Raw genomic sequence first — 26,334 nt, 5'->3', positions numbered from 1 at the left:
GCTGACAGAATTACATATAACTGGTCGTAGCAAACCTCGAACTATCAACTCTTCATGAGAAAACAACCTTTTGTACAACTTCTAAAAAAAGGGTGCAGAAAGTGTACACCGTATGTACACTTTCTCACTGAATCGATTGCACCCTTAAAAATAATATCACACAATTTTTAAAAACTTGCTTTATACTTTTTAGTCATTCTTTAATCAAATTATTATCATATAATGAATAAGTTTAATTAGTAGGTTAATTTGGATTTTAAAATATATATATTGAAATTTCTAATATATTTATAAAATAACAAATTCTCAATCAAACATTTACTATACAAAGTAACGAAATAATGAAGTTTTTGATTATTCAAATAGAATTGTAAATTAACAAAACTTTTTTTTCTTATATCTAGTTTACAAATTTACCACCGTACGGGGAGATGTTTGCAAAAGAAATGGTGGAATATTGTATAGTCACCCGACCTTAAAAACTGTGCAAAATTTCATCAATAGGCAATGTAAGAAAGTATGTTAAATTATTACACCTGTTTCCTTAATTTACCCCCGTACGAGGGGGGGGGGGATGTTTGCAAAAGTAATGGTGGAATATTGTATTGTGCAAAATTTCATCAATCGGCAATGTCAGGAAGTATGTTAAATTAAGGATGCAAGATTTGAGGACAAACATGAAAAAAACATTATGAATGAAAATAAAGTAAGTAAAAAACAAGTAAGCCTTTGTTCAAGTTTCTTTCAATCTGTTCGTTTTGGTAATTAATTTAACAAATCTCAATAGATATATGAAATAACAGCTCCATTGATTTTTATTTTTAGCCTAATATGAAGCGAGATATTTATCCACACTTGATATTTTTACCATGATTTATACAAAATTTAATGAATTCTTCAAACAGGTTTCCCAAACACAGTTGAAAATATTTTAACGTTAAAGTACTTTCAAAAAAAAAAGTTTCGATATCCGTAGATTTTAATATTTATTTTCCAAACATCTACAAAATTAAAATTGAATAGCTTGGTTATAGAATTTGCATATTCTTAAATGAAATCTCAATAATTTAGCCCGTAAAATATTAGTAAAGAAAAAAGTATTATCAATATATGTACAACAAAACTTTTACATACAGTGTACCATTCCTTAACTCTGCTGAACTTCGTATAAAAAAAAACTATTCATAAAAAGAATTAACGCATTTCTTTGTAAATACTCAGAACAAATCTCAATAAACTTACTTTGAACGTAAATAAACATCTCCTCATAAATGCCAACTGAATACAAAGCAACCCGCAAACGATCAGTTGACTTGTTACTTGCTGCTTTACCAACACGACAAGGGTGGTGTAAACAAAACTTGTAAACGATATAATTATAGGGGATGGAATATCTTATACAATTAAACATTTACTCACCTATTATTATGAAGTAATATGTAACAAAATCTATAATAATACGTAAGAATCGCTATTTATTATGTACAATAGCTTTCTAATCGCACCAAAATTACACTGACATGGACGAAATTATTAATAAATTTACGATGACAAAGAGCAAGCCGTTTTCCTTTGTTCTAGACCTGTTTTTCCGTTGTAATGAATATTTATTTATTATAATATCCGATTCATTGAATTACGGCTTAATTTTATTTTAATAATATCTTATAAACCACAAATAATATATAAATTGAATAAATTTTGATTAATTTAAAATAAAATACAAAACAAATAGGTTACCCTGTAAACAGTTATGACTACATCATAGGAAAATAATTAAAGCTATTAATAAAATTTTAAAAATAAACTGGTAACCTTGAAAAAGTATAGAAAAAATAATGTTCCAACACGTGATACCTTATCAGCGTTAAATAATGTAATTTTACAATAATATTTCCGTAATTGTACCGCAGAAAGGAAACGAATAAGTCTGATGAAATCAAACCTGTCATGTGATTTATGTAACAATTATTAATGTCACTGACTTGATTGATAATAATCGAATTTACCGATATACTATTCCGAACTGATCTAACCTCATACCAATAATGTTAAAATTCTCTATCCTCAACACACAAGCCTATTATTCATGTAAAACGCACACGGAAGATTTTATAAGGAATTGCGTTCTATCTAATATTTTTAAACGCAAAAGTTTTTTTATAAAATCGAAAATGTAAGTTACAGTTAATTTTAAGCAGGTTTTATATCAGTAAGTTAATAACTTTATAAAATAATTATAAAAACGTAGTCGTTTAACTAGAGGCCAAATAGTAAAGATCTATAATTTCTTGAGCAACAAATCAAGACTAAATGTGCCAATCTTTCAATTAACCAATCTTCCCCTTTTCTAAAAACTTTATCTTCTATAATTTATTCAATACATAATTAACTAAATCTGGATGTTTTAGTACAAGACCCGACGACCTAGATTTATTCTTTACAAGATTCTGCTCCCTCCTATTCATCTAAGGATTTCTTCATTTTAAATTTTATTGACCTACCTAATAAGTTTGGAATAAACACTTTATATTAATAACCACATTCCAAAAATAAATATTTTCAATAATTTATTTCTAATTCTTAGATTTATATCTGAAACACATAGAATTATGTTTTGGATGAAAGATCACTTTGTTTTTCCTATTATAGTGTATGCTTTATATAAACAAAAAAGCTGACAACACAGTTATAGGACTTTCCCGTCACGCGGCTTTTTTCTGATGCACGGTATACACACAGGTTTATAATTTTGGTTAAATATTATATTTTATTTTTATTTAATTCAATGATTCTACAGCGCGCACGCATACCGCATTTCATTCGCGCAGGTGTGGCGGTACTAGCGACCATTTTAAATATTTTTGTACACTTTAAATATTTTTCTATCGGTCACCTGTGACGTTACAACATAGCAACAGGAAAACGAAAATAAGACGACAACAGCAGCTATAAGTAAGTGCTACAAAGCGCTCCTTGTGGTGAGAGGGGGTACCAATGATACAGTATACACACTTAGCCACTAGTTTATTTAAAGCATTTTTTTGGGATAAGGGTGCGATTTTAATTAGTTTTTGTTGGAGATATTATTTTTTAATTGTTAGCAACTGTGCCTAAGAAAAATAGACTTTAACTAGGCGAAATCTCGAGATACTGAGGGTGATCTTGCTCTACTTCACCACCTTAACCTTTTAAGTTGAAAATTTAATGACATCAATGCCCCATATATAGAAGTAATCTATCCAACTTCGGTCCGGTAGTTCTGGAGATATAAGATGCTTTAGAGGCCAACACCGAACACACACATACACACGTACATACGAACATCCGGAAGATTTTCATACGGTTTTTTGGATACCTTAGGTGTCAAAAAAGTAAAGATCCGTTAAAAACCGCATACGCCCAAATTGGACCGATTACAATACTTTTCTTCTAAAGCTATAGCGCTAGACGGGAAAGTAAAAAACAAAATCATTTCCTCGGAAAATTTTGCTCCGGTTATCCACATCTTTCAGTTGCGCAGTATTCAAACTCTAAAATAGGTAAGCTTTGTCAACCAGCCCTTATTGGCAATCAAGTAGTTCACACCCTCAACGACTACTGAAACGGTTATTGTTCTCTTTCAGGAATTACTTTTATCTGTAAAGAATACTTACAGGTAAAGAATTTAAACAGACTATCTAGGAAAAGTAATAATAACAAACTAAATCAGCTAGAAAAAATCCCTCCTACATTACAATTTGTGTGCTAAAAAAATTAACTTAAGAAAAAGAAAAAAATAAAGTTTTCAAGAACTTAGTAGATCTGTTGAAGTAGGTCATATTGTATGAGCACTCTTAATACATAATTATAAAGAATCAATTAACAATCCGTCAGAAAATACGGAGAAAATGGATGACAGTATAGAAGAAAGAAGAGCTTACCTAATAAAAGAAGATTGAATGACGTCACTAGAAACCCGACAACAGTAGATGTGAAAGGTTGAAGGAGAAAGGACTGAAGAAGGGCAGGTTAGGAGACCGAAGGCTGTAGATCCAGGATAAGTAAATACGTATACATAATTCAGCAAAAATGTTTTGTTTTATATAAATATAGGCTAACTTCAGATTAAATTAAAATAGAGTTGTTGATAATATCTACTCCTTCCAGAAGTACAAAATGGCTTAGACGGTAGATGACGTACCGCTCGAAAGTTAAACACTTATTTTAGAGAAGATATTTACTTTTATACACCGACGCAAGTTTATATTGAAAATACAGGGTAACGAAAATAACTATGGTCATAGTTTTTAAAAAATCTACCAACGAAAGAAACCCCGACTGAACGAATGAGTGAGTTATGACAGACTCTGTCGGTCTAATGTTTGTCGTTACGCTTCCACATGTACCACCAGAGTTAAGGCATCAATTTGTAACGGTCACAGCCATCAAGCCCATTTCATTTTTGCTGTTTCTAGAACGAGGTCTTTTACTAGTTTACAAGAAGAAAATTCACTACCGTACAAACAATTAAATAAAAATTGTATCTATTTCTTTTTTTTTCTTCTTCTTCCTACAAAGAAACAGCTTGAGGAACCGGTAAATAAATATATTTGTAACCAGCAGATTCGTAGTTTAAAAATACTTTTGATCACGGCTAATCAACCATAAGTTTTAAACTTTGTAGCTTTGTTTTTTTAAACTTGTAGCGTAAGATCTATGCCTTTCATCCGGAAGTTGTGAATTTTTTAATTCGCTAAAAAAATTCATTAACATTCTTCGGTAGCAGTTCCAAGATGCGAGCCAAAACAAACGGAATACAAAGGAGTTAATAACTGATGAGCTTTCTCTCCTTTGAAGAAGATCGGCTTGCGTCATTCCTAACTAACCATTTACCACTCTATCCAATGTTACAAAAAAAAGAGATTATAGATTAAATTAAGTTTTAAAAAAATGTATACGGTAACCTACGACAAAAATGAAAGCTTTTCTCATCCTTATTTACACAAAAATATTTAAAATATTCCTAACTGATAAAAAAAAAAAAAAAAAAAAAAAAAAAAACAGCAAAAATACGAAAAATTAATTTCAGCTAGTTGATTTATTCGTTATAACAAGATTCTAATTCAACTGTACTCCAGTTCGATTCCCGGCATGTTTTTTCCATTTCATTCATATGATCTACATTTTTAAAGCATACGTTTAACATTTCTGATATCACAGAAATAAAATTAAATAAATAAAACACTTCAATTTTATGAACTTCGAAATTAATCTGGTTACATCAACTCCACAATCACTTAATTTTTTTTCATTTTGTTAAATTACAATGCTTCTAATTTCATCATTTATTATGCGGCTATTACTGTTATTTTCTAAAACAGAACTTATTCATTTCAATAGAACTTCATTTATTATCGGTAAATTGTTTAATGTAAAAATTTACTTTGTTTAATGTATTTGTCAAAAAATCGTTTTATTACATATATCTTGTGGTGTCATTATAAAATTAATATTTTGTTTATGTCTAATGACTTCGCATTAATTACAATTTACTATTATCAATTTGTTTTCAACTGAATATTGTAATAATTGTTTACTGAAATTTACATAACGTACAATAACGGGTATGTGAGAATATACACAGGTTACCGAACACGTAGTTAAAGCGACTGAACAAGGTTATCTCTCGCTCACATGTAAACAGAATCACTTCTGCTGCCTCATCTGGAAAAACGATACGTTCTGTCAAGTTAACATTTTCTACGCTCAATCAGTCATGTCTATAAGTCCAGCATCCAATTTTTTCCGTTTACATCACTTCACAAAATCATCTTAAAACGTTTAAAATTAAAAAGGAAGCACGTAAATTATTAATAAAACTTGGAACTAATATCGTAAATATATAATATCTGTCAAAGAGAAACTCTCAAGAATTATTTACAAAAATAAGCAACTGCATGCGCATTTTGACTGTCAAACAGTCACCAACCGTAGACTGGCGCTAAACACTACAGATTATAGGTAGTAGGCATCGTAAGAAAACAAATTCAATACACTAGAAATTTCTATAATTATTTATAAAATAATACAAACTGATAATTTATTTTTTTGCTTGATATTGCCATATAATGTTGAAGTTTGTGAGTGAGATATGAAAATTGAAATCTGTAGCTATGAAAAAAAATACCATGCCTGAATCGGGATTCAAACCCGCAACCTTCGGATGAATGGCCGAGTCACCAACATTCCACCACGGAATTAAAATACAATATTAAGAAAAATAATAACCTATTTTGCTGTGGACAATACAAATCGAAAGAAAAAACGGACATAATTTTATTCATTTTTATAATAAAAATAACCTTTTCATGTAGTTGATAATATCTACAGGTAATAATCTAACTATACACACTTCAATTCACAAAATGATTTCGAAATACACTATAAGCATTAATAACTTCAAAAATTATAAATAATTTTTTTCTTATAACAATTAACGGTTTTTAACATTTTCCTTTCTCGGTAAGCATCGTATATGATATTTGTTATTCTTAAGAGGCTACACCATTTGTATCAAACCAACCAACATTTAAATCTTATGTAAATGAATCAATAATAATTCGTTATCCTAGAAAAAACTCAAATATAGACTTACCTAAATATCATCATCGGTTCAACGTACGAGATCTCATTCTTATAGATATGATTTGTAATTTCTTTTTCGGTAATAAAATAAATAAAAAATAATATTCCGAGTTAGTTTTTATTTTTGAATCTACTGCCGAATGAAATTTTAATTTAAGATAAGAGATAAGTAAACGATATCGTGTTTCAATTACGGATTACAAAATGTTTTATTTTTCTTATTCTGAAGGTATGTTGTACGGTATTATTTTTTTTAATTCGTATTGGTTATGGGATAATAAATAATTATTAATTTCATTTTTCTGTATTAATTATTGAAAAAATATTAATTATGATATACGCAGTTAATTTTTTTAAGGTATGGTGAGAATATTTTGTCAATCGAGTTTACTCGATAAACGCGAAAGAAAAGATATCGAAGTGTAAACTGACAACTCGAAGGCTGTTTGGTTTATTCAGATGGATAGTTTGTCTTGACTTACTCCATTACAATTAGGGAATGCAAAGGTAAATATGAGCATTTTTAAAGTGATTTTACTTTCGAAGATATTTACTATTCTAAATACGATATTAATCCGGATGAATGTGATTTTTTTTTATAAATGTGCGCAAATGTAACACTTCAGAAGTCTTCTTTTTTTTTACTTTCCTATCATCATAGCTCTAGACGTATGCTGCAAGAAGTATAGTAATCAGTCAAAAAAGGGAGTATTGGTTTTTCGATCCCATTTCTCGACGTTTCATAATCAGAGACCTCCCCCCCCCCCGCCAAAAAAAAAAAACAGGTGGGACTAATGTTCTTACATACGTGCGTTGGCATGTTTGAAGCTTAATAACGTTTGACTGGGTAAACCGATTTTGATGAAATTATGTACAGGGACTTTATATGAGTAGGGAAATTTGTTGATGAAAGGTTGGTTCAATTTCTCCAGGAGGGGTTTGGACAATTTTTTTTAAAATTTTATAAGCACAACTTCAATTTATATAGGTTAGTACATGCGTGTATGCTTATCTTAACATTAAAAAAAATTGTCCCCCAAAATTCCCCCTGCCCAAGAAACGAAAAAAAATCTTTTTATTTATTCCATATTTTAAACCGAATTTTATTTTATGTTTTCCTAGGAATAGTAGTAGTGAAAGTGAAAGAAAAAAAACGTTTAGTAATATTGGGAGTGAGGGCCGATCAAAGTTTAAAAGTATCGATTTTTTAAATTTTTTTAAACTTTTTTTGTTTATTTTAACTTTTAATATATTAAACATATACTATTATATAATATAATAATTATATACTGTAATATAACTTACTGTTATATTGCAGTACTACACTATATATTTTTATTATTATTAAATATTACATAAAAATTATATCATAATTTACCCCTCCCACATCTATAAAAAAGAAATCTTAGGTAATTTTTTATTGGTCGTATATTTTTCACTGGAATTTTTTTTAGTTTACGTAGAAAAAAAAAATTCTTGTAAAGGAGAAGGTCTTTTTGGAGATGGGGGAGGAGAAAAGTTTTAAAAATACCAATTTTTTTGAGTTTTTTTTAACCTTTTTGGTTTATTTAAACATAGAATGTTGTTAATTTCACATTAAAATTTCATCATAAATTACCCTCAACACCAAAAAAAAATCAGGGTACTTTTTACGAGCGCAATTATTTTTCCACTATATAAGAATAAATAACCAATGCCAGGTAACTATTACAAACCCACCGGGTTGGTCTAGTGGTGAACGCGTCTTCCCAAATCAGCTGATTTGGAAGTCGAGAGTTCCAACGTTCAAGCCCTAGTAAAGCCAGCTATTTTTATACGGACTTGAATACTAGATCGTGGATACCGGTGTTCTTTGGTGGTTGTGTTTCTTCAATTAACCACACATCTCAGGTATGGTCGAACTGAGAATGTACAAGACTACACTTCATTCACACTCATACATATCATCCTCATTCATCCTCTGAATTATTATCTAAACGGTAGTTACCGGAGGGTAAACAGGAAAAAGAAAGAAAGGTAACTATTACAACTTTGTTGTCAGCATTTTATTACCCTTTGAGGACCACTTGACAATTTTTCGTGAGGTTCAGTTTTATGTTAAAAAGACCAAATGGCGATTTTTCATTAATCTCATTTTATGCGAGAAAGATGATCTGGGGAAATTTCGTCAGTGTCAAAATGACGTTCGTACTGATCACATGTTTGGTTGTCAAGGAAGATACGGCATTCTGCTTAACAGGTTACGTTTGTTATTGTTTAAAGTCGCATGTGACATTGCAATTAATATTCAAAAATAATTTTATTTTGAACTTAAAGATATGTTTTTATCAACCGCTTTTACATTTCAGAAAAATGTTTACATTCTGTTAATAACAGACTCAAAAAATTAAAGGATGATAATTATTCGCGGTTCAAGCCGATCATTACATCGGATTTTTAAAGCGATGGGGTTTAAATGGACTGGAATTCAGTCTAATAAGTCCGTATCGATTGAAAGGTTTGATATTCGGTACCAAAGATTTACGTATTTACAAAAATATTCTGTATTCAGAAAAACGAACGGACTAAAAAATTATTTTTATAGATGAGACGTACATCATCCATACCAATCATTTGCAACAAAAATTTGGATTGGAAACTTTAATACGGCAGAATGTTTGAAGAAACCTACGAGGTCAGTAAATAAAGTAATGAGACTAGTTTTTTTTATGGCAGCCAAAATGGCAACACTGTAAAGTTACTTGTAAACATATGATTATATAAACAGCTGATTTCTATTAGTAATTAATATTTTTAGTCTACTGTTGCCATGTGAGACGTAAACAAACTTTTCGTGAAACGAGTTTTTGTTGTGCTTTACAAAAATGAGAGATACTAATTATGAGCAACGTTGTGCGATCAAATTTTATATTAAACTCGATGAGAATGCTACTGAAACCTTTTCAAAATTGAAAAGGGCGAATGGAGATGACGCACTGTCACGAGTCCAAGTTTTAAGAAGGTTTAAAGCATTTTCAGATGGCCGGGAATCAGTTGCGGATGATCCCTATTCTTTCTTTCTTTTTCCTATTTAGCCTCCGGTAACTACCGTTTAGATAATACTTCAGACGATGAATGAGGATGATATGTATGAGTGTGAATGAAGTGTAGTGTTGTACATTCTCAGTTCGACCATACCTGAGATGTGTGGGTAATTGAAGAAACACAACCACCAAAGAACACCGGTATCCACGATCTAGTATTCAAATCCGTGTAAAAATAGCTGGCTTTACTAGGACTTGAACGCTGGAACTCTCGACTTCCAAATCAGCTGATTTGGGAAGACGCGTTCACCACTAGACCAACCCGGTGGGTGATCCCTATTCTGGAAGACCGTTAACGTCAAAAAGTGACAAGTCGAGCGAATCATGATACGGTATGACCGGCGATTAACTGTCAGAATGATGCACAACAATTGAATTTGAACCATACCACAGCTCATCAAATTTTGACAAACGAATTGGACATGAAAAAAGTTTGTGCAAATTTGGTCCCAAAAAATCTCACTGTTGGAACAGAAAAACAACAGGGTGGAAGTGTGCTGCGATCTTCTAGGACGAATTGAAGCTGATTTTCATTTTCTAAAAAACGTTATTATTGGTGATGAATGTTGGATATTTCAGTACAACCCAGAAACAAAACGCCAGAGCAAGGAGTGGCACACTTCAAACTCATCACGTCCCAAAAAAGCAAAAATGAGTAATCAAAAATCAAAACCATGCTAATTTGTTTCTTCAATAGTAATGACATTGTCCACAAGAAATTTTTGCCTGCAGGACAGACTGTAAATCAACATGTTTACCGAGAAATCCTTGAAAGACTGCGGAAAAGAGTTGCCCGGGTGAGACCAGCCATCAAAGACAACTGGATGCTGAACCATGACAATGCAGTTTTACACTGCACTCTCAGTTAATGAGGTTTTTGCAAAGAAAAACATTCCTATAGTTCTTCAACCACCTTATTCACCTGACTTGAGTCCCTGCGACTTTTTCCTGTTCCCGACTTTAAAAAACACCTCAAAGGACACAACTTTGGAAGAGAAGAAAACATTTAAAAAAATGTAACCGACCATCTGAAAGATATTCCGGATTCTGAGTTCCAACACTTCTACGAAGAGTGGGAAAACCGTTTGAAGCGTTTTCTGGCTTCCCAAGGAAACTATTTCGAAAGTGACAGAATTCATGTATAATTGGGTTGTAAATAAAAAGTTTTTCTGAACCAGTCTCATTACTTCATTTACAGAACTCGTATATATTAGTAAAGGAGGCAGGACAACAATTTTGAATGCAGCAGGAATGATGAGATTTATACCGATTGTCTAACGATGTGGAAATCAAGTGGTAGAACAGGGAATTACTACCATGATATGAACTACGCTAACTTCTCTAAATGGGTTCAAATTAAATTACTTCCTAAACTACCTGAAAACTCTGTAATTGTGATAGAAAACTCGCCTTATCACAATGTAAAAGTTAATAAAGCTCCTAATTTAAATGCTAGAAAGGAAATTATAGTAAACTGACTTCAGTTTAATAAAATTCCAAAACCTCAAAATGACTTGAAAGTGGAATCGTATATTATCAAGGAAAACAAAAAGGGCTGCGAGAAATATGCCATCGATAAGATCGTAAAAGAAAAACACCATACCTCCTTAACATCCCGAACTAAATCCCACTGAACTGATGCGAATAGATGTGAAAAACTGGGTTAGAAAACACAAGGTACCTTTCATACACGAAGACACTGTTAATCTTTGTCCGGGTAAATTTAGTTCTATTAGGCCTAAACAATGGACATCAAAAATTCATAATTGCTTACGAAGTGAAGATAAATATAAACCCGAACTAGGTATTTCAGAAAACGCAGTGGAATCTTTTATAATATATTCAGACGAAAATAACGAAAGCGATCCGGATGCAAGTGCTGAAGCTGTGAATGGAGTAGAGAAGTTGTGATATTTGTCTGGTGTTAAATTATTTTTTTTAATATTTTTACTAGAAGTTAAATCATAGGTATTTCAGAACTACATTGGACTAAATACTTACAGTATAAGGCGCATATCCGACACAATTTTCCAATAAAATAAGATAAATAGGCCTATTATTTATTATTTCACACCGAGTGAAATTGATCGGGTAATTAGACATTTTCAATCTGATAATGATTTGTGTACCTGTTCTAACCTTAACTAATTAAAATTTATCATTTCTTGCCAAAAATAATTTAATTTTCAGCTTTAACACAAAACAGGACAACTATTTTAAAAATCATGATTCCATAGTAAAATTGTTACTTGATTTTGAGTTAAGTGACTTCAAACTCATTTTTTTATTTCTGTTTTTGGGTTATTTAATCTTTAGAAAAACTTTCAAATAAGGTATGTTCACAAAAGAATTTCAGTTGATAGTGCACTGGTTTACCTACAATTTAAAAAACTAATAAAAAGTATTGATAATAAAAGAATTCTGTAAATGTTTTAGCACAAGCTTACAAATAGGCATAAGGCATTGCACTGTATTTTTACCAACAATATTATAAGCATGCTATTTTTTTCTAACCATTTCCGAAAAAGGTCTCGACCTTAAAATGTTAAGAAGCTATGTTTGTTTTAAAGACATTGAGAGTTGTTTTTGTTTCGCCTGAAACTACCAGTCAGATATATTGAGATCAGGTCATAATATATCATTAAGAAAGGTTTTCCTATAATTTTCCGATTCGATTTTTAGACGATATTAATGACTCTCATGTCTAACTATCGGATTTCTCATAACAACCAATTTCGTTTAAATCAAACATCAATGATCGATTACGGTAACCGAGAACAACTTATGGAAAGTACTTTTAATTCGTATAGGTCACTGTGTCACCTTATAGAGTTATGAAAAGGTTTATAACATATTTTTTTTACAACAGAAATTATTGTAGTTGTAACACTGAAAAAGCATCTTAATAAGAGTGAACTACCACCTAAACTGATTTTCCTCAGATGAGAATAATGATATTCACTTTACAGCAAGCCCTTATGTTGAACAGGGTCAATTTGTCAATTAATAGGCTGATTATCATCTGCATTTTGGTGGGCGTGGCGTGCTGATATGCAAAAGTATATTTTGCACAGTGATGAAGGCAACAGAAAACACTTCATTCCTCACTTTCCATAATAATAATAATGGCAAGGGAAATTTGTTATTCTTGAGAATTTTTGTTATTTACGGAGTTATTGTCACTCATCAGGTCGCCTATGATCCTTATGGCTAGGAAACAACATACGCATATAAGAAACTCTCTCTCTCTCTCTCTCTCTCTCTCTCTCTCTCTGTCCGTCTATCTGTGCATGCGTGCGTGTGTAATTGTAGTCTGTAAAAAAAATCATTGAATGTGTTTGTACTTTCTAAATACACATGAATTCGATTTTACTTTTTTTATATTATTGTTAATACAATTCATGAAATTTAGATTGGTGATACAGATGCAAACCGGCGGTTTTTATCAGTTTTTATTCAAGAAATAATTTGAATACTAGCAAAAATTTAAAATAACGCCGTGAAATTTATCGAAATAAACATGGAAATAATTAATTTTTTATTATGTAAACAAGAGTTGATATTTTTTATTCTTCAATCACAGCAGATAACAGAAAAAAAATTGAAGATTAAGAAATAAATGATAATGTAGTCATTTATTTAAATTATTATTAATATTATTATATTTGGTGGATGTAATAGTTTAAATTTTATATGTACAACTTTAATTCCTTATTTTTTCATATCTACCGATTAAACATTACATTATTTAAATCTTGTAGTTATTTTATTTAATCTTAAATATCATATGTATCGATAAAATAACTGATCACGCCCGCCTTTCGTAAGTTGATTGAAAAGGAGTTTACCTGGTTGGTCCGGGTTAACGCGTCTTCCCAAATCAGCTGATTTGGAAGTCGAGAGTTACAGCGTTCAAGTCCTAGTAAAGCCAGTTATTTTTACACGGATTTGAATACTAGATCGTGGATACCAGTGTTCTTTGGTGGTTGGGTTTCAATTAACCACACATCTCAGGAATGGTCGAACTGAGAATGTACAAGACTTACACTTCATTTACACGCATACATATCATTCTCTGAAGTATTATCTAAACGGTAGTTACCGGAGGCTAAACGGAAAAAAAAGAAGGAAGGTGTTAGATAACCGGGAAATACCTAATACATTTTCGTTGAATTGAAGATTAAGAAATAAATGATAATGTAGTCATTTATTTAAATTATTATTAATATTATTATATTTGGTGGATGTAATAGTTTAAATTTTATATGTACAACTTTAATTCCTTATTTTTTCATATCTACCGATTAAACATTACATTATTTAAATCTTGTAGTTATTTTATTTAATCTTAAATATCATATGTATCGATAAAATAACTGATCACGCCCGCCTTTCGTAAGTTGATTGAAAAGGAGTTTACCTGGTTGGTCCGGGTTAACGCGTCTTCCCAAATCAGCTGATTTGGAAGTCGAGAGTTACAGCGTTCAAGTCCTAGTAAAGCCAGTTATTTTTACACGGATTTGAATACTAGATCGTGGATACCGGTGTTCTTTGGTGGTTGGGTTTCAATTAACCACACACCTCAGGAATGGTCGAACTGAGAATGTACAAGACTACACTTCATTCACACTAATACATATCATCCTCATTCATCCTCTGAAGTATTATCTAAACGGTAGTTACCGGAGGCTAAACAGGAAAAAGAAAAAGGTGTCAAAACGTCAAGATCCGGTGAAAACCGCATATGCCCAAATTGGAGCGAATACAATTTTCCCTTCTAGAGCTATAGCTCTGCTGTAGTGCATTCTAGACGGGTAAGTAAAAATAAAAATAAATGAAAAAACTTCGTTAACCCTTTTAATACAAAGAGAGTATAATATACTAATTATCTAGTAATAAATATCAAAAATAATAAATAAATATACTGGAATAACTTTTTTTTAGTTAAGAGTTTTATCACCAATACGTATTCAAATCTCTATATACGATACGAGTTGGTTTAAAAACTGATGAACATATCTGTACATCTTAAAGGTACTTATAAAATGTTTTTATTTATTGATTTCCGGGCAATTTCTTAAAAAAAGTTCTCTTGGTTCTCCCTCCAATATGGAGAAATATTATTTTTCAATATAATTCACATACGCACTCCCAAAATTTGAACAACAAAATAAAAATAAAAACAATTTTTTTTTTTAATTGATGAGGTCATTTGCCACTTTTTTTTTACCTTAATTAAAGTAGATTTTAGCAAAACCATTCTGAGGTTTTTACTGATAGAAAAAAAACCCCAAAAATGTGGATTAAAGCTTGAGTTAAAAACTCAAATAATAATTTTTATGTTTCTAACAACTGATTTTACTAAGAGAAAATTTGTATTTATTGTATATTACGTATTACATCTATAAGCCCTAAGATCTGAGCCTTAAGACATTTTAATTTAAGTACAATCTAAAAGTAAAGTTTAATCATATAATTAAAATTAAAAACAATTCGTTTCGCGACCGCCGCACACTATTTATTATTATTTGGTTAATATATTAATGCAGATCGATTGCCGACCTCCACAGTGTGGAATAAGCGACTAAGCCGGAAGATTCCGGATTCGAATCCGTTGGGGTAGGCATTTTTCATACCCTAAAAAAATGTTCACTTATAAGTTTCGGGCTATGTGATCAATTAGTAATAAAAAATAAACTAAAATATTTCGTCAACCTTTTTTAATTAAATTTTTTACGTCTAGTATAAATATTAAAAAATAAACAGTAAAAATCGTATCGATCAAAATGTAAAGTATAACACAAGAGGATATTTAAGAATTTGTTTTTATAAAGAAGTCTCAGATCAAGCTACACGAGCCTGAATATAACACCACACTACAGAAAGATAAATGGATGGACTAATCATGATAGCAAAGCAAACTTTTAGAGAAGACTGTTTTTTAATAAACGAGACAGAGAGAAATTTCTCCAACTTCCTCATAAAAGTTGTATTTTTTTTTTACATTATTATAAGATTACATTATTTTTTATCTTTCATTATACATTTAATTATTTACAACGAAAGTGATGGTAATAATCTCACGGTATTAAGAAATCAAAGGTTGATTGTTAAATAACGATTTTTTTAAATAAAAAATACCTATTTTCTTATAACAATTTTATTTTCCTTAAAATATGTAAACGTGAAATGAGCAGAACTTTTATATGCAATTCTTACAAAATGTGATTAATATTTAAGCAGCGCTAACATGCCAAAGAGCCATAGAATAAATAAATAAATATTTTAATTCAGTCCGTGTAGAAATACCTAGCATAAGTTAAGAAGGGAACTGCCTCAAACCACGAGAAACCTCTTCTCTCAGTGAAATTATTAAAAATACAAAAAATGTAAAGAAATTGATAAAACGAGAAAAACCCGATAAAATAAAATGAAAATATAAACTATGAGATTTATTTAGCAAATGGCTAAATAATTATGATTTATTTTATTAATCAAATATCAACAAATACTGAATTTAAAGCGGAAAAAACTTATTTCCTAATCACAAGTCATAAAAAACGATTTTTTTTTTCAAAATACGCAGCACGGATTTCCCGACTATGGTCGTTAAACAGGTACACAAATAGAATGCGGTACAGTTTATTTGCACTACCTATTATGTGCACGTCGAAAAATACCTCTCATGACAATTATCTCATTATTTAAAAGGAGAGATTAAGGCCTACATAACAACTGAAAATTTAAAAATATGTTAATATTCACCTAAACAAAAAAAAAAGAAGAAAGACGAAATTAAATCAACTTTGTGTGACTACATCAATAGATTATCATTATTAAAAAAAAAATTAATCTTGTTTTTTAAATTTGCAAATCAACCTCACAGAAAAAACAACAAAAATTGAATACATAAACACATACAAAAAATTGTAATAAAAAAACTTTAAGACAGCGTGCACTTAACACTTTCTGTATCATACAAAACACTGAACATGCATATCATAACTGTAATTTAAACGTAATAAATAAACATTCAATATAAATTCATAAAATAAATTTGGAACTTCCAATTCAAATAAAATCGTTTCAAGAATTACATTGTTGCTATTTATAATATACAGTATTCATATTTATAAATGAATGCCGTATATTTTATATCGCATGAATATTATATATTTCTCTTACGTAAATAATAATCAAACGCACTAATTGTGCATAATTTTTGATATTCCAAATAAAATATGATCTAAAATGCTTAATCCTAAATAACATTTATAGCAATGTAAATCAGCGCATTTAAAATATTCAAATTAAAATATTTCATTTCAAATTATCACATTTCACATGCAAAAAACTAGTGTCAAACAAGCATGGTTTTGCTGCATAATTAACGCATTAATTCCAAGGTTACTACGATTTACTGATTAATCAGTCAATTGAGATTTCTCAATTAATTAATCTAAACACAGTAGGGAGAATAATATTATCCGTGTCCCTGCCTTACTGAATAATATTAATTGAAAGCAGCGACTGAAATGTACTACGCAAGAGACGCATTTACGGCGCCTTTTTCAACTATTTTGCTAATGTATTAAATAAATTACAGCTAAATATACAAAACAAATTACCTACAATTACAAGGCAACATCACAGAAAATATGTCATTGTAAGATAACGAATATTTTCATTTCACTCGGTTTATAAAGGCACATTAAGAATTACACACCCCACGGAGATCACAACTTTAACAAAGCGTCCTACCAGACCAAAACGCTTGCTTTTGTTGTTGTTCAATGCTCAGCTCATTGCTGCCAACATAAAATTATATTTTACTAATATTACAAATCTTTTTACAAAGAAAATATGAAATTGTTCATCACTTCTTTTTTCTGTATTAAAACTTTATTACATCAGTCTTTTTTGGTTTTAAAAAATGCTATTTAGTATAAATAATAAGTACTGTTGTATATTTTTGTGTTATATTATGAGATCCATGCATCAATAGTACAGTTAAATGCCAACCTCTAGATGGAAAAGTATTTTGCTTGTTTCTGAAATAGGCATGTACGAATGCTGCGAGATAATTTAGGTAATTTTCATTGAATTACCCGGATCATTTCCAACTTATCGCTCATAAAAATTAAGAAAAACTTATATAACTTCTTCTGTGATACAGAAATAGCTTAGCTTATTTAATATTTAAAAATATATATGTCTTTATTTTTTTCTTTTAACTGACATTTTAACGCACTGCCATAAACTAAACCCGAACGACCGAAGCACAGAAGTAACATGTTAAAATTAACTATTACTTTCACTGAATATGAACTAAGGTCTGGAAGAATCACCGGGCAATAATTATTTCAACTAATCAATTACTTTGCAAACTGTGGAAATTTAATTCATAAATCACGTTTAGTGAATTATGAAAAATTATAATTTATATGTTACCTGATACGAACACACAACTTAAATCATACATTGAATAAAATACTAAAAAATTAAGGAATTTTTAATTTAATATTATTTTTAGAATATTTTGGGTTTTTTGTATTATTTAGAAAAGAGAAGTAATAAAATAATAATCATCCCAACTGAACAAAAGTTTTTACAGAAATTTTTCTCACTGGTTTTGTATTTAAAAATTATTTTTTTGTTTACATTAAAAAAAATCATGTTTCATTATTTTATATATTAGTATTGAAAATTCACTACATTTGAATAAATATCTGCACATTTTTAAATTAGTATAAAAAAAAAAATCTTTCTTATTACAAGTTTACAAGTCAACAAAAAATTCTTCAAAATGATCTGCTTAAATTATTATTGTAAAGAAAATTTTGGGAATAAATGAGTTTTATTCCACTTTAACTACATTTAATTCTGGATTGACCTACACTGAATACACAGGCTGTTACTGTTATTTTTGAGTATAATACAGTGTCTAGACTATTAAGGAAGTTCTTGGCCTGACACAGAGCAAATATGACCAAATGACTATGGTATTAGTTAAGTATGATACTTCAGATGACATACTGTGAAGTGTCAGAAGCGTGCATTTAGTTGGTTGTTTATGGCAGTTGAGTAAAGGAAAAACAAGTTTTGATATTTTCTGAAAAATGGATAAATTTGAAGTTTGAGATGTTAAAAAATACTTTGTTTTGAAAACGTTAACTCTGATGGACATACAAAAAGAGTTAAATTCCATTGTAAAATAGTCTTCTCTTTTGTTTTTGACAGTAAAAAATGGATGTGATTCTGTTGTTTCTTACATTTTCTAACTGAAAATTTACATTTGTTTCTTGACATTTTATAACAGTAAATGAAACATTAATTCACCATTACATGCTGATTCACCTTTACTGCCAACAGTGGTTGGGAACAGGTAGAAGTGAGCAAGTATGGAAAGCAAAAACAAATCTATCTGTAGAAAGTGTCATGGCTGCAATTTTTCAGGATTCTTGAGGTACAGTACTCATGGAAAAAGATGCCACCAAGGAGTATTACTGGACCGATTGAAGGGTGCTATTCAGGCTAAATATCCACATCTGACAAAAAAGAAAGTGCTCTTTCACTGTGAAAATGCGCCTCCAGACACATTTCAGGTTGTTGTTGCTGCAATCTCCATAACCTATGCTTCAAAGTGCTTAAAAATATACTATATTTGGCTCCTAGCAATTACTTCTTCATCCCAAGTGACTCACTTGATGAAGATTCTCTTCAAATGGCAAGGTCAAATCTGAGACAATTGTTTATTTTGCAGAGTTGGATAATCACATTATACTGAGGTATAAACAGTTGGAAATTTGTTGGTATATCGAATTGTAATGTAACTGCATTAAAAAAGATTTCTGAAAAATCTTGTTTTCTTTGTCAGGCTGAGAACTTAATGAAAGGCCCTTGTATTCAGTAATAAGAATTATTTCTTCATGATACAAAACTTTAATAATATTAAAAATTCAGTGTACTGATAAAAAAAATTGACTAATTTTGTTATCTACTACGCTCAGACTTATTAGCACAAAATAATAACATTGACAACCTGTATGTTCAATATAAGTCTACACATAATTAAATGTAGTTAAAATAGAATAAAATGCATTTATTCCCAACATATTTTGCAATCATGATAATTTAACTAGATCATTTTTTATAAGAATTTTTTGTTGAATGCATGAACTTGTAGCAGGAAATATTTTTTTTATAGTAATTTAAAAATGTGAAGCTATTTATTCAAATGTAGTGAATTTTCAATACTAATTTGTAAAACAATGGAACATGATTTTTTTCAGTATAAACAGAGAAAAAATGTAAATACAAAATTGTATTCATATAAAAATTTTGATTGTTACATTGTCATCAGGTAGAAACATTACCTGACACCAAAAAAAATCAAGTATTACTGGTATTACTTGGTATGTGTACAATAAAAAAAATTAATTGTACACACACTTGTGTTTGTCAAACTGCAGTTAATTGAAATCTTTATCTTAAATCTTTGACAAAGGTAGATGAAAATATTTTATGAAGACAAATAAATTTGTCTACCTTTAATTTTTTTATTACAATCCTCAAGATGGTGTTAAAGCCAAAAGTTATTTTGGATTTCATTGAAAATAGAAAGAATTTTTTTATTATTATTAATATTTCATACTGATTCTAGTACACAATATTTGATAAAATATTTTTAATGAATTTGATCATACAGATTCTTTGCTTTTGCTGAGAGTTTAAACATCTAAATTAACCATACACATTATAAACAAAAACCAATTTCCCCACTAACAAATGATAAGTTGTCATTGTTATTGTATGCAGGTCAACAACAAGCCCTTCCACTTTAGTCATAAGAACTCACTTTATTATGCATGCCAACAGAAAATAACCAGTCTACACAGTTCTATGTCTCTTAAGTGCCAGAATCTTTCCAAGTAAGTTAAAAGGTTGTTCCAAAGATTTGGGAACAATTGTGCTCTAGGGCCTCACATCAAAGATGATATGTACATTTCTGGAGATTGATGACATATTTTCTATATAAAAAACCATGTATATTGCTATTTCTTAATGATTGGAATAGAATAAAAAAATTAATATATATTTCTTTCACAAACTGCAGTCATAGAATATACAGTTTCAGGATAAAACTATTAATTTTCTTATTAGGTATTCAGTAATTTAAAAGTTGCTTGTAAAGTTTTTATTGAATTTAAGTTTCATTAAATAACATTATATATGAATTACTGAATGAGGAAGTTTAAGTTATTAGCTTCAACTGATATAATGCAATATTTTTTCCCTAAAAAAGAAATAAAAAAAATTCAACCATGGTATATTTTATATCTCACTTGAAACATCTATATTTCACTGATACTGCTATTCATCTCAAGTAAATTATGAATAAGATTGCACATATTTATATAACAAGGCTTCATAAAAAGAAATAAAAATTATTGAAAAAATAATATATTTATTTCCTTTCCCTTGACTACCCTTTATGTCACTCATTAATAACTAAATTGTCATCAAGATTTCTGAATATTTTTATTATTTTAGTTAAGAGATTGATTTAAAGTCTGCATAAAAATGTTTTAATTAATTGTGAAGATTTACTTCAATTAATGTCTCAGTAAATCTACTTTAATTTTAAGGGGATGACATCTCACATAAATGAAAGTGGCTGTTTTCTAAATAAAACTCAGTAAATCTGAAATCATAAAAAGGTATCATATAATTATATAGTTGGACCTATTAACTTACATTAATTATGAAGGCTTTATTAAGATGCATTCAGATAATGTTTGTAGTTGAGACCAAAAAAAAATTTTTATGTAACTTATATAAATATTTGATTATTTATAATTATTATGATTCAAAACACATAATACCTATGTAAACAGTCTAGCATAAGCTCTGATTTGCTAAGCTTGGGACTATGAACTATGACTATGACTTTTTCAGTTATGAGGATATTACAGTAAGTCCCTTTAGGGTTCTTACAGGGAGATGACTACCTCTCTCTGAATCTGTATGTGTTGACCTTCCTAAAAGATAATACAAGGCTAGAAAATTCATTAACTTTCTAGTCTTGGAACTGTTTCAACTTGTAGGAATGTCTTACATAACTATTTTAATACAGTTTAAATACAAACTGCAATAAAATCTAAACAAAGTGTTCTTAAAACTGTTAAACTAAAAATATTTGTTGTCTGCCTGCATCAGAAGTCATAACTATGTAACTATGTCAAGTGATGCATGACTACAGGAAATAGAAGATCTAGTTTTACTTGATTAGCACCTCTGTTCCAGGTCAGGCTTTCTATATAACCACTGGATAGAAGAGTCCTTTGACAGTCAATAAGTACAGCCGCTCTTATAAAATCTATTTAAATGTAAGAGCATTTTAAATGTACAAGTTATGTCCTTAGCATTGATCAAGTGAGTAAAAAACTTCAAAACGCTCCAAGGAAGAAGAGTTCAAGAATTAGGGAAAAGGGTGGATATTGATAAAATTGCCAAACAGAAGGACCATGAAACCTTTCCAAAAGAGTGGTTCATCACAGCTCCATATTGTGAATGTCCATTCTACTAGTAGTTTCTTGGAATAGTAGTGTATCTCTATCTAAAATAGGAACAGAATAACATTACAAATCAATAATTCTGTGTTGTCACAAGAAACATACACTGAAAATTATTTTTCCTTTACATACCAAGAACAATGTGAAAACACACTTGAGTTTCATCCCAAGAATTCTGTGGCGGTTTTTATTGTACAACTGGTCCATAAAACATTGTCCAATCTCCCAGTGGAGGATGATGAATCAATTTAATTTGTTGTAATGTCATAGTCCATGTGACAACTTGAGAAATTAAATGCAAGAAAACTAATCATTGGCTAATCATATCTTATAGTATTAATTCTTTAAAAGCTATTTAGGAAACATAATATAGGTTTACAATAGCATGGTACTTCATATGTTAATGTTGGATGAAATAAAAATAAAGTGAAGGAATTATGTTGATAAGTTTTCACTTATTTTGTGGGCAGATTATAATTAGAACAACTCTTGTGGATTCTGAAGTTTTAACTTTAACTGTGATCTAAAGAAAATTGTTTTGTTAAGAGGTAAGCTGTCCGAAAACTATTTTTGAATAGTTTTCAAAAGAAATGTAAGTGAACACCTCGTACAATTAATTTTGACACTGATTATTTTTTTTTTATAGAAACTACTGAAATTTAAGAATTAATTAATTTTCTATCCAGGTACTTTTCGTGCTATCAGAATGGTGTCGTTAGTATTGGTTAATAATGTGTTAGTAAAAAATGTACGGTTTATACGGTTTTTTGTTGGTAGGGTTGGCAGTTCTATGACAGGTAGCGGTATCATGCGGCTGTAGAAGGAAAGTTTTATGTTATCAGTGCTGCCACCAACGGGGAAAATTGAGCGTGTGGCACATGCAATATTATTTAATTATCTCTTACAAACAACCTAATGTTTGTTATAACTTGATTAATGTCATTGATATAAAGATAAGTAAAGAAAAAATTAACCTCTGATTTAAGAAAATACTCTTCCATCATCGTATCTTAACAGGAACAAAATACTTATTCTTCACCAGGCTTCATTTCGTTAGGTCATCACTGCTTACGTGTGTATGATCGTATCTATAGAAATGTCGGCTGTTGTCCAGTGTGTTACTTTTTGTTCAGTTAAAAAAACATTACAATGAAAAAAACCAAAGTATGCAATGGTGCGAGAAATATTGTTACAAATTTTTAATGTGATATTGTAGACTTAAGTAACAATGAAGTCGTCATTTTTAGTTTCGTTGACATCTATCCTGTGCTTAAGCTTACGTGGAGTTGGTGGAGATGAACATAATCATATTGTAAGTTATTATCTTTGGTTAATTTGGTGCTATTCGTTATCAGGAACCATCATATTTTAAATGCTAATTTATTCACCACGCACTACTGTCGCATGGTGACATTTATGGTGTGCCATTTAATACTGTTTGATCACTTATCGTTTTAATGTTCTCTTTTTAATGGTTAGGCTAAGAGTGAAATATGAAAATCATAATCTGTTTTTTTAAATTTATTGAATCGAATATTGTGTATTACAGCTGTTAACAAAGTTATTAAAAGATACAAAAGACCTGTGCTATGTTCTATATGTAAATTTTTTTACGAGTTAAAATGCTCTAAAAAATCGTGTGAGTTTGTAAATATATATAAAATGATTGGTTCGGATTACATAAACTCCGGGTTGTAAAAAGTTCAAAAATACAATAATTAATACAGTAAAATTAGCTTTTAGTACATAATCTATTTTCAAAATTAATATTTACAGTATTGTGTCAGGCTACGTTTTCGGGAAGTATGGATCCAACAACTTGCCATATAATAACAAATTAATTACTTTGTCGATCTTATCTGTTGAGGTTATAAGAGCCCCTTTTCATAGTTGATGCTTTTTTAATCCTATTGTTTTGGTATTAAAAACTTCTTTATTATCATTATTGAACAACTATACTATGTAATGCTACCTGACTGATAACCTTGCCTGTATTTTTAGCTTTAGATATTCCTTGGTTTGAAGTCAGAGTAACATTACTGATAAATGTTTCTTTTACATATTATCAAGATACTGAAACCATTTCTGTCTGTTGAAAATTTTTTTCTGAAAAATCATCTTCAATTTTTGTCCTTAGTATGCTTAAGTTTTTTATCTATATGTCTAAACCTTTATTAGAAACTGAAATTTAATCTTTAAAAATTGTGAGTGGCTGTTTTCTTGAGTGGTTATGAGCTGTGTTTCCTTAACATACGTTAGATTGGATATAGCAATTTCAATAAAATTTTGACATAGTTTCAATCAGACATTTTTTTCTGAACGTTTCCATTCATATATTATATATTACCTCAGTAAGTGTCACTTTATCTGTGAAAAGTTAGAAGTGAAAGTTTCTGTGTGATCAAAAGCCCAGTCATAAATTTTAAGGCTGTATAATCTGGTAAGTTATTCACCAGACCAGCTGTAACAAAATAAGTGACTACAGCATATTATACCAGGGTAGCTGTTAATTCTTCAACTGAAGACATTACCCCTGTTAACTGACAATTTCCTAACACAACTTCTGTTACTACAATTATTTTTATTGTAGTTTACAGTACATATTAATCATGTGGATGTAAAGTGTAATAGATGTTCATACATTGTCTTTTCAAGATAATAAAACGACAGATATCAAGACAACTAAAAATACAGATACCACTGATCAAATAAATCTGTAACAAATATCCAGGAAATTTCCAATTAATCATGTCACACATTAATTCTTCACTTAGTTGACTGTAGTTATTGTTTAATATCTTTATCCTTCATCCACAATTTCAGATCCCAAATAATTGTGAAATATCTGCTTTCACTCTGTAGTATAGTAATAATTATTGTCCAAACAGGATCTTTCTCTTTGGAAGTCATAACTGTTGTTATGATAGATATTTTAGTTTGAAAGTGATTTTTTTTTTAATAAGCAGGATTATAAACTTACAGTATTACACAAGAGTAATTTTTACATTGAAGTGTGCTAGTTGGACTAAGGTGGTCACTTCATTCAATGAAATTGTCAACTGTGTTTTAATTATCTGAGCAGTCATCCTGCATTTACTGTCAGCATGCTGTGAGCTTTAGAAGATTGGAACAGTATTCTTCTTTTCTTCCATTAATAATATGAAAAAATCTTGATTCATGTAAAATATTAGAGGTGGTGTTGGATTTGTGTTTAGAGGTCAATTAAAAGAGGTTTAATGTTCAGGATTTTTCAGAGAATGTTTATTTCAACCATAACCTTGGTTACATTGTGAAAGTTCTGTACTTTTGATCCCATCTTTTTCATTACATTGTCAATCTCTTTTTTTCTGGTTGATATCTGATTCCTAGTTGTAATTAAAATATATTTTTTTCATGCTAAGAGTTAGGATATTATTGCATTTAACTCAGATTCTGTATATATAATGGTTACTATAACTTTTCCTTTGTGTTATACGTTTTGCTTATTTGGTAGACTGACATGGAAGTAGAAATTGCACACAAATTAGGACACATTACCCTATTCCAGTCATTTACACTGGATGATTGACAGCACTGTACTTTTGTTGCTTAGGTTTAAAAGTGTGACTATCTCAGGATTGATCAGTTTGAGTTTGGAAAGATAGTTTTTGAATTATAACTAGTGTAGGGGTTTGTTATTTCAGATAACATTTGTTATAAGTACTTATAGTACTACTTTCAGTTACAGTTAATGTCATGCAAGTTGTAGTCTTGAGTTGAAACTCCAGTTTTAAAAATGGGCACAGCTATATTTCAGTTAAAAGATAATGGTAAGACCTTAATTACAATTACACTTATTGTTTGATATATTTTTTTACTGGTATTAAAGTCGCAGATCAATGATATATTTTAGCCAGAAGATAAAGGCAAAATATTTTATTGTTTTTAGGACTTTTAGAAAAAAATGAGAAGAATTTTTGCAGCCACTTACTCGCAGTTTGGGGAATGCAATACAAGGTTATAGACTATGTTTCTTTGACAGAATGTTTAATTACATCAGAAAGTAGAGA

At 29.9% G+C, this 26,334-nt stretch overlaps 2 protein-coding genes across 6 annotated transcripts in view; one reads left to right on the top strand and one right to left on the bottom strand.

Annotated features, from left to right (window-relative positions):
* Positions 1-17,465, bottom strand: part of LOC142322137 (caspase-1-like) — a 170,904-nt gene extending 153,439 nt beyond the window's left edge. For 2 of the 5 annotated variants that reach the window (XM_075360863.1, XM_075360866.1), the window contains exon 1: positions 17,339-17,459. The gene's annotated coding sequence lies outside the window, so the exon portion shown is untranslated. Of the gene's footprint in view, positions 1-17,338 lie in introns of all 5 variants that reach the window. The other 3 variants (XM_075360862.1, XM_075360864.1, XM_075360865.1) reach the window with 2 other exon arrangements.
* A 5,657-nt stretch (positions 17,466-23,122) lies between these two features.
* Positions 23,123-26,334, top strand: part of TM9SF3 (transmembrane 9 superfamily protein member 3) — a 57,180-nt gene continuing 53,968 nt past the window's right edge. Inside the window, exon 1 of the mRNA XM_075360860.1 lies at positions 23,123-23,597. Within this exon, the coding sequence (XP_075216975.1) occupies positions 23,514-23,597 (84 nt within the window). The 5' untranslated portion in view covers positions 23,123-23,513. The remainder of the gene's footprint in view (positions 23,598-26,334) is intronic.

The sequence above is a fragment of the Lycorma delicatula genome, chromosome 3 (assembly GCF_047948215.1).
Source record: "Lycorma delicatula isolate Av1 chromosome 3, ASM4794821v1, whole genome shotgun sequence".
Taxonomy (NCBI): domain Eukaryota; kingdom Metazoa; phylum Arthropoda; class Insecta; order Hemiptera; family Fulgoridae; genus Lycorma; species Lycorma delicatula.
Note: the sequence above shows the minus strand (reverse complement) of the source record. Positions and strands in the feature narration are given on the sequence as shown.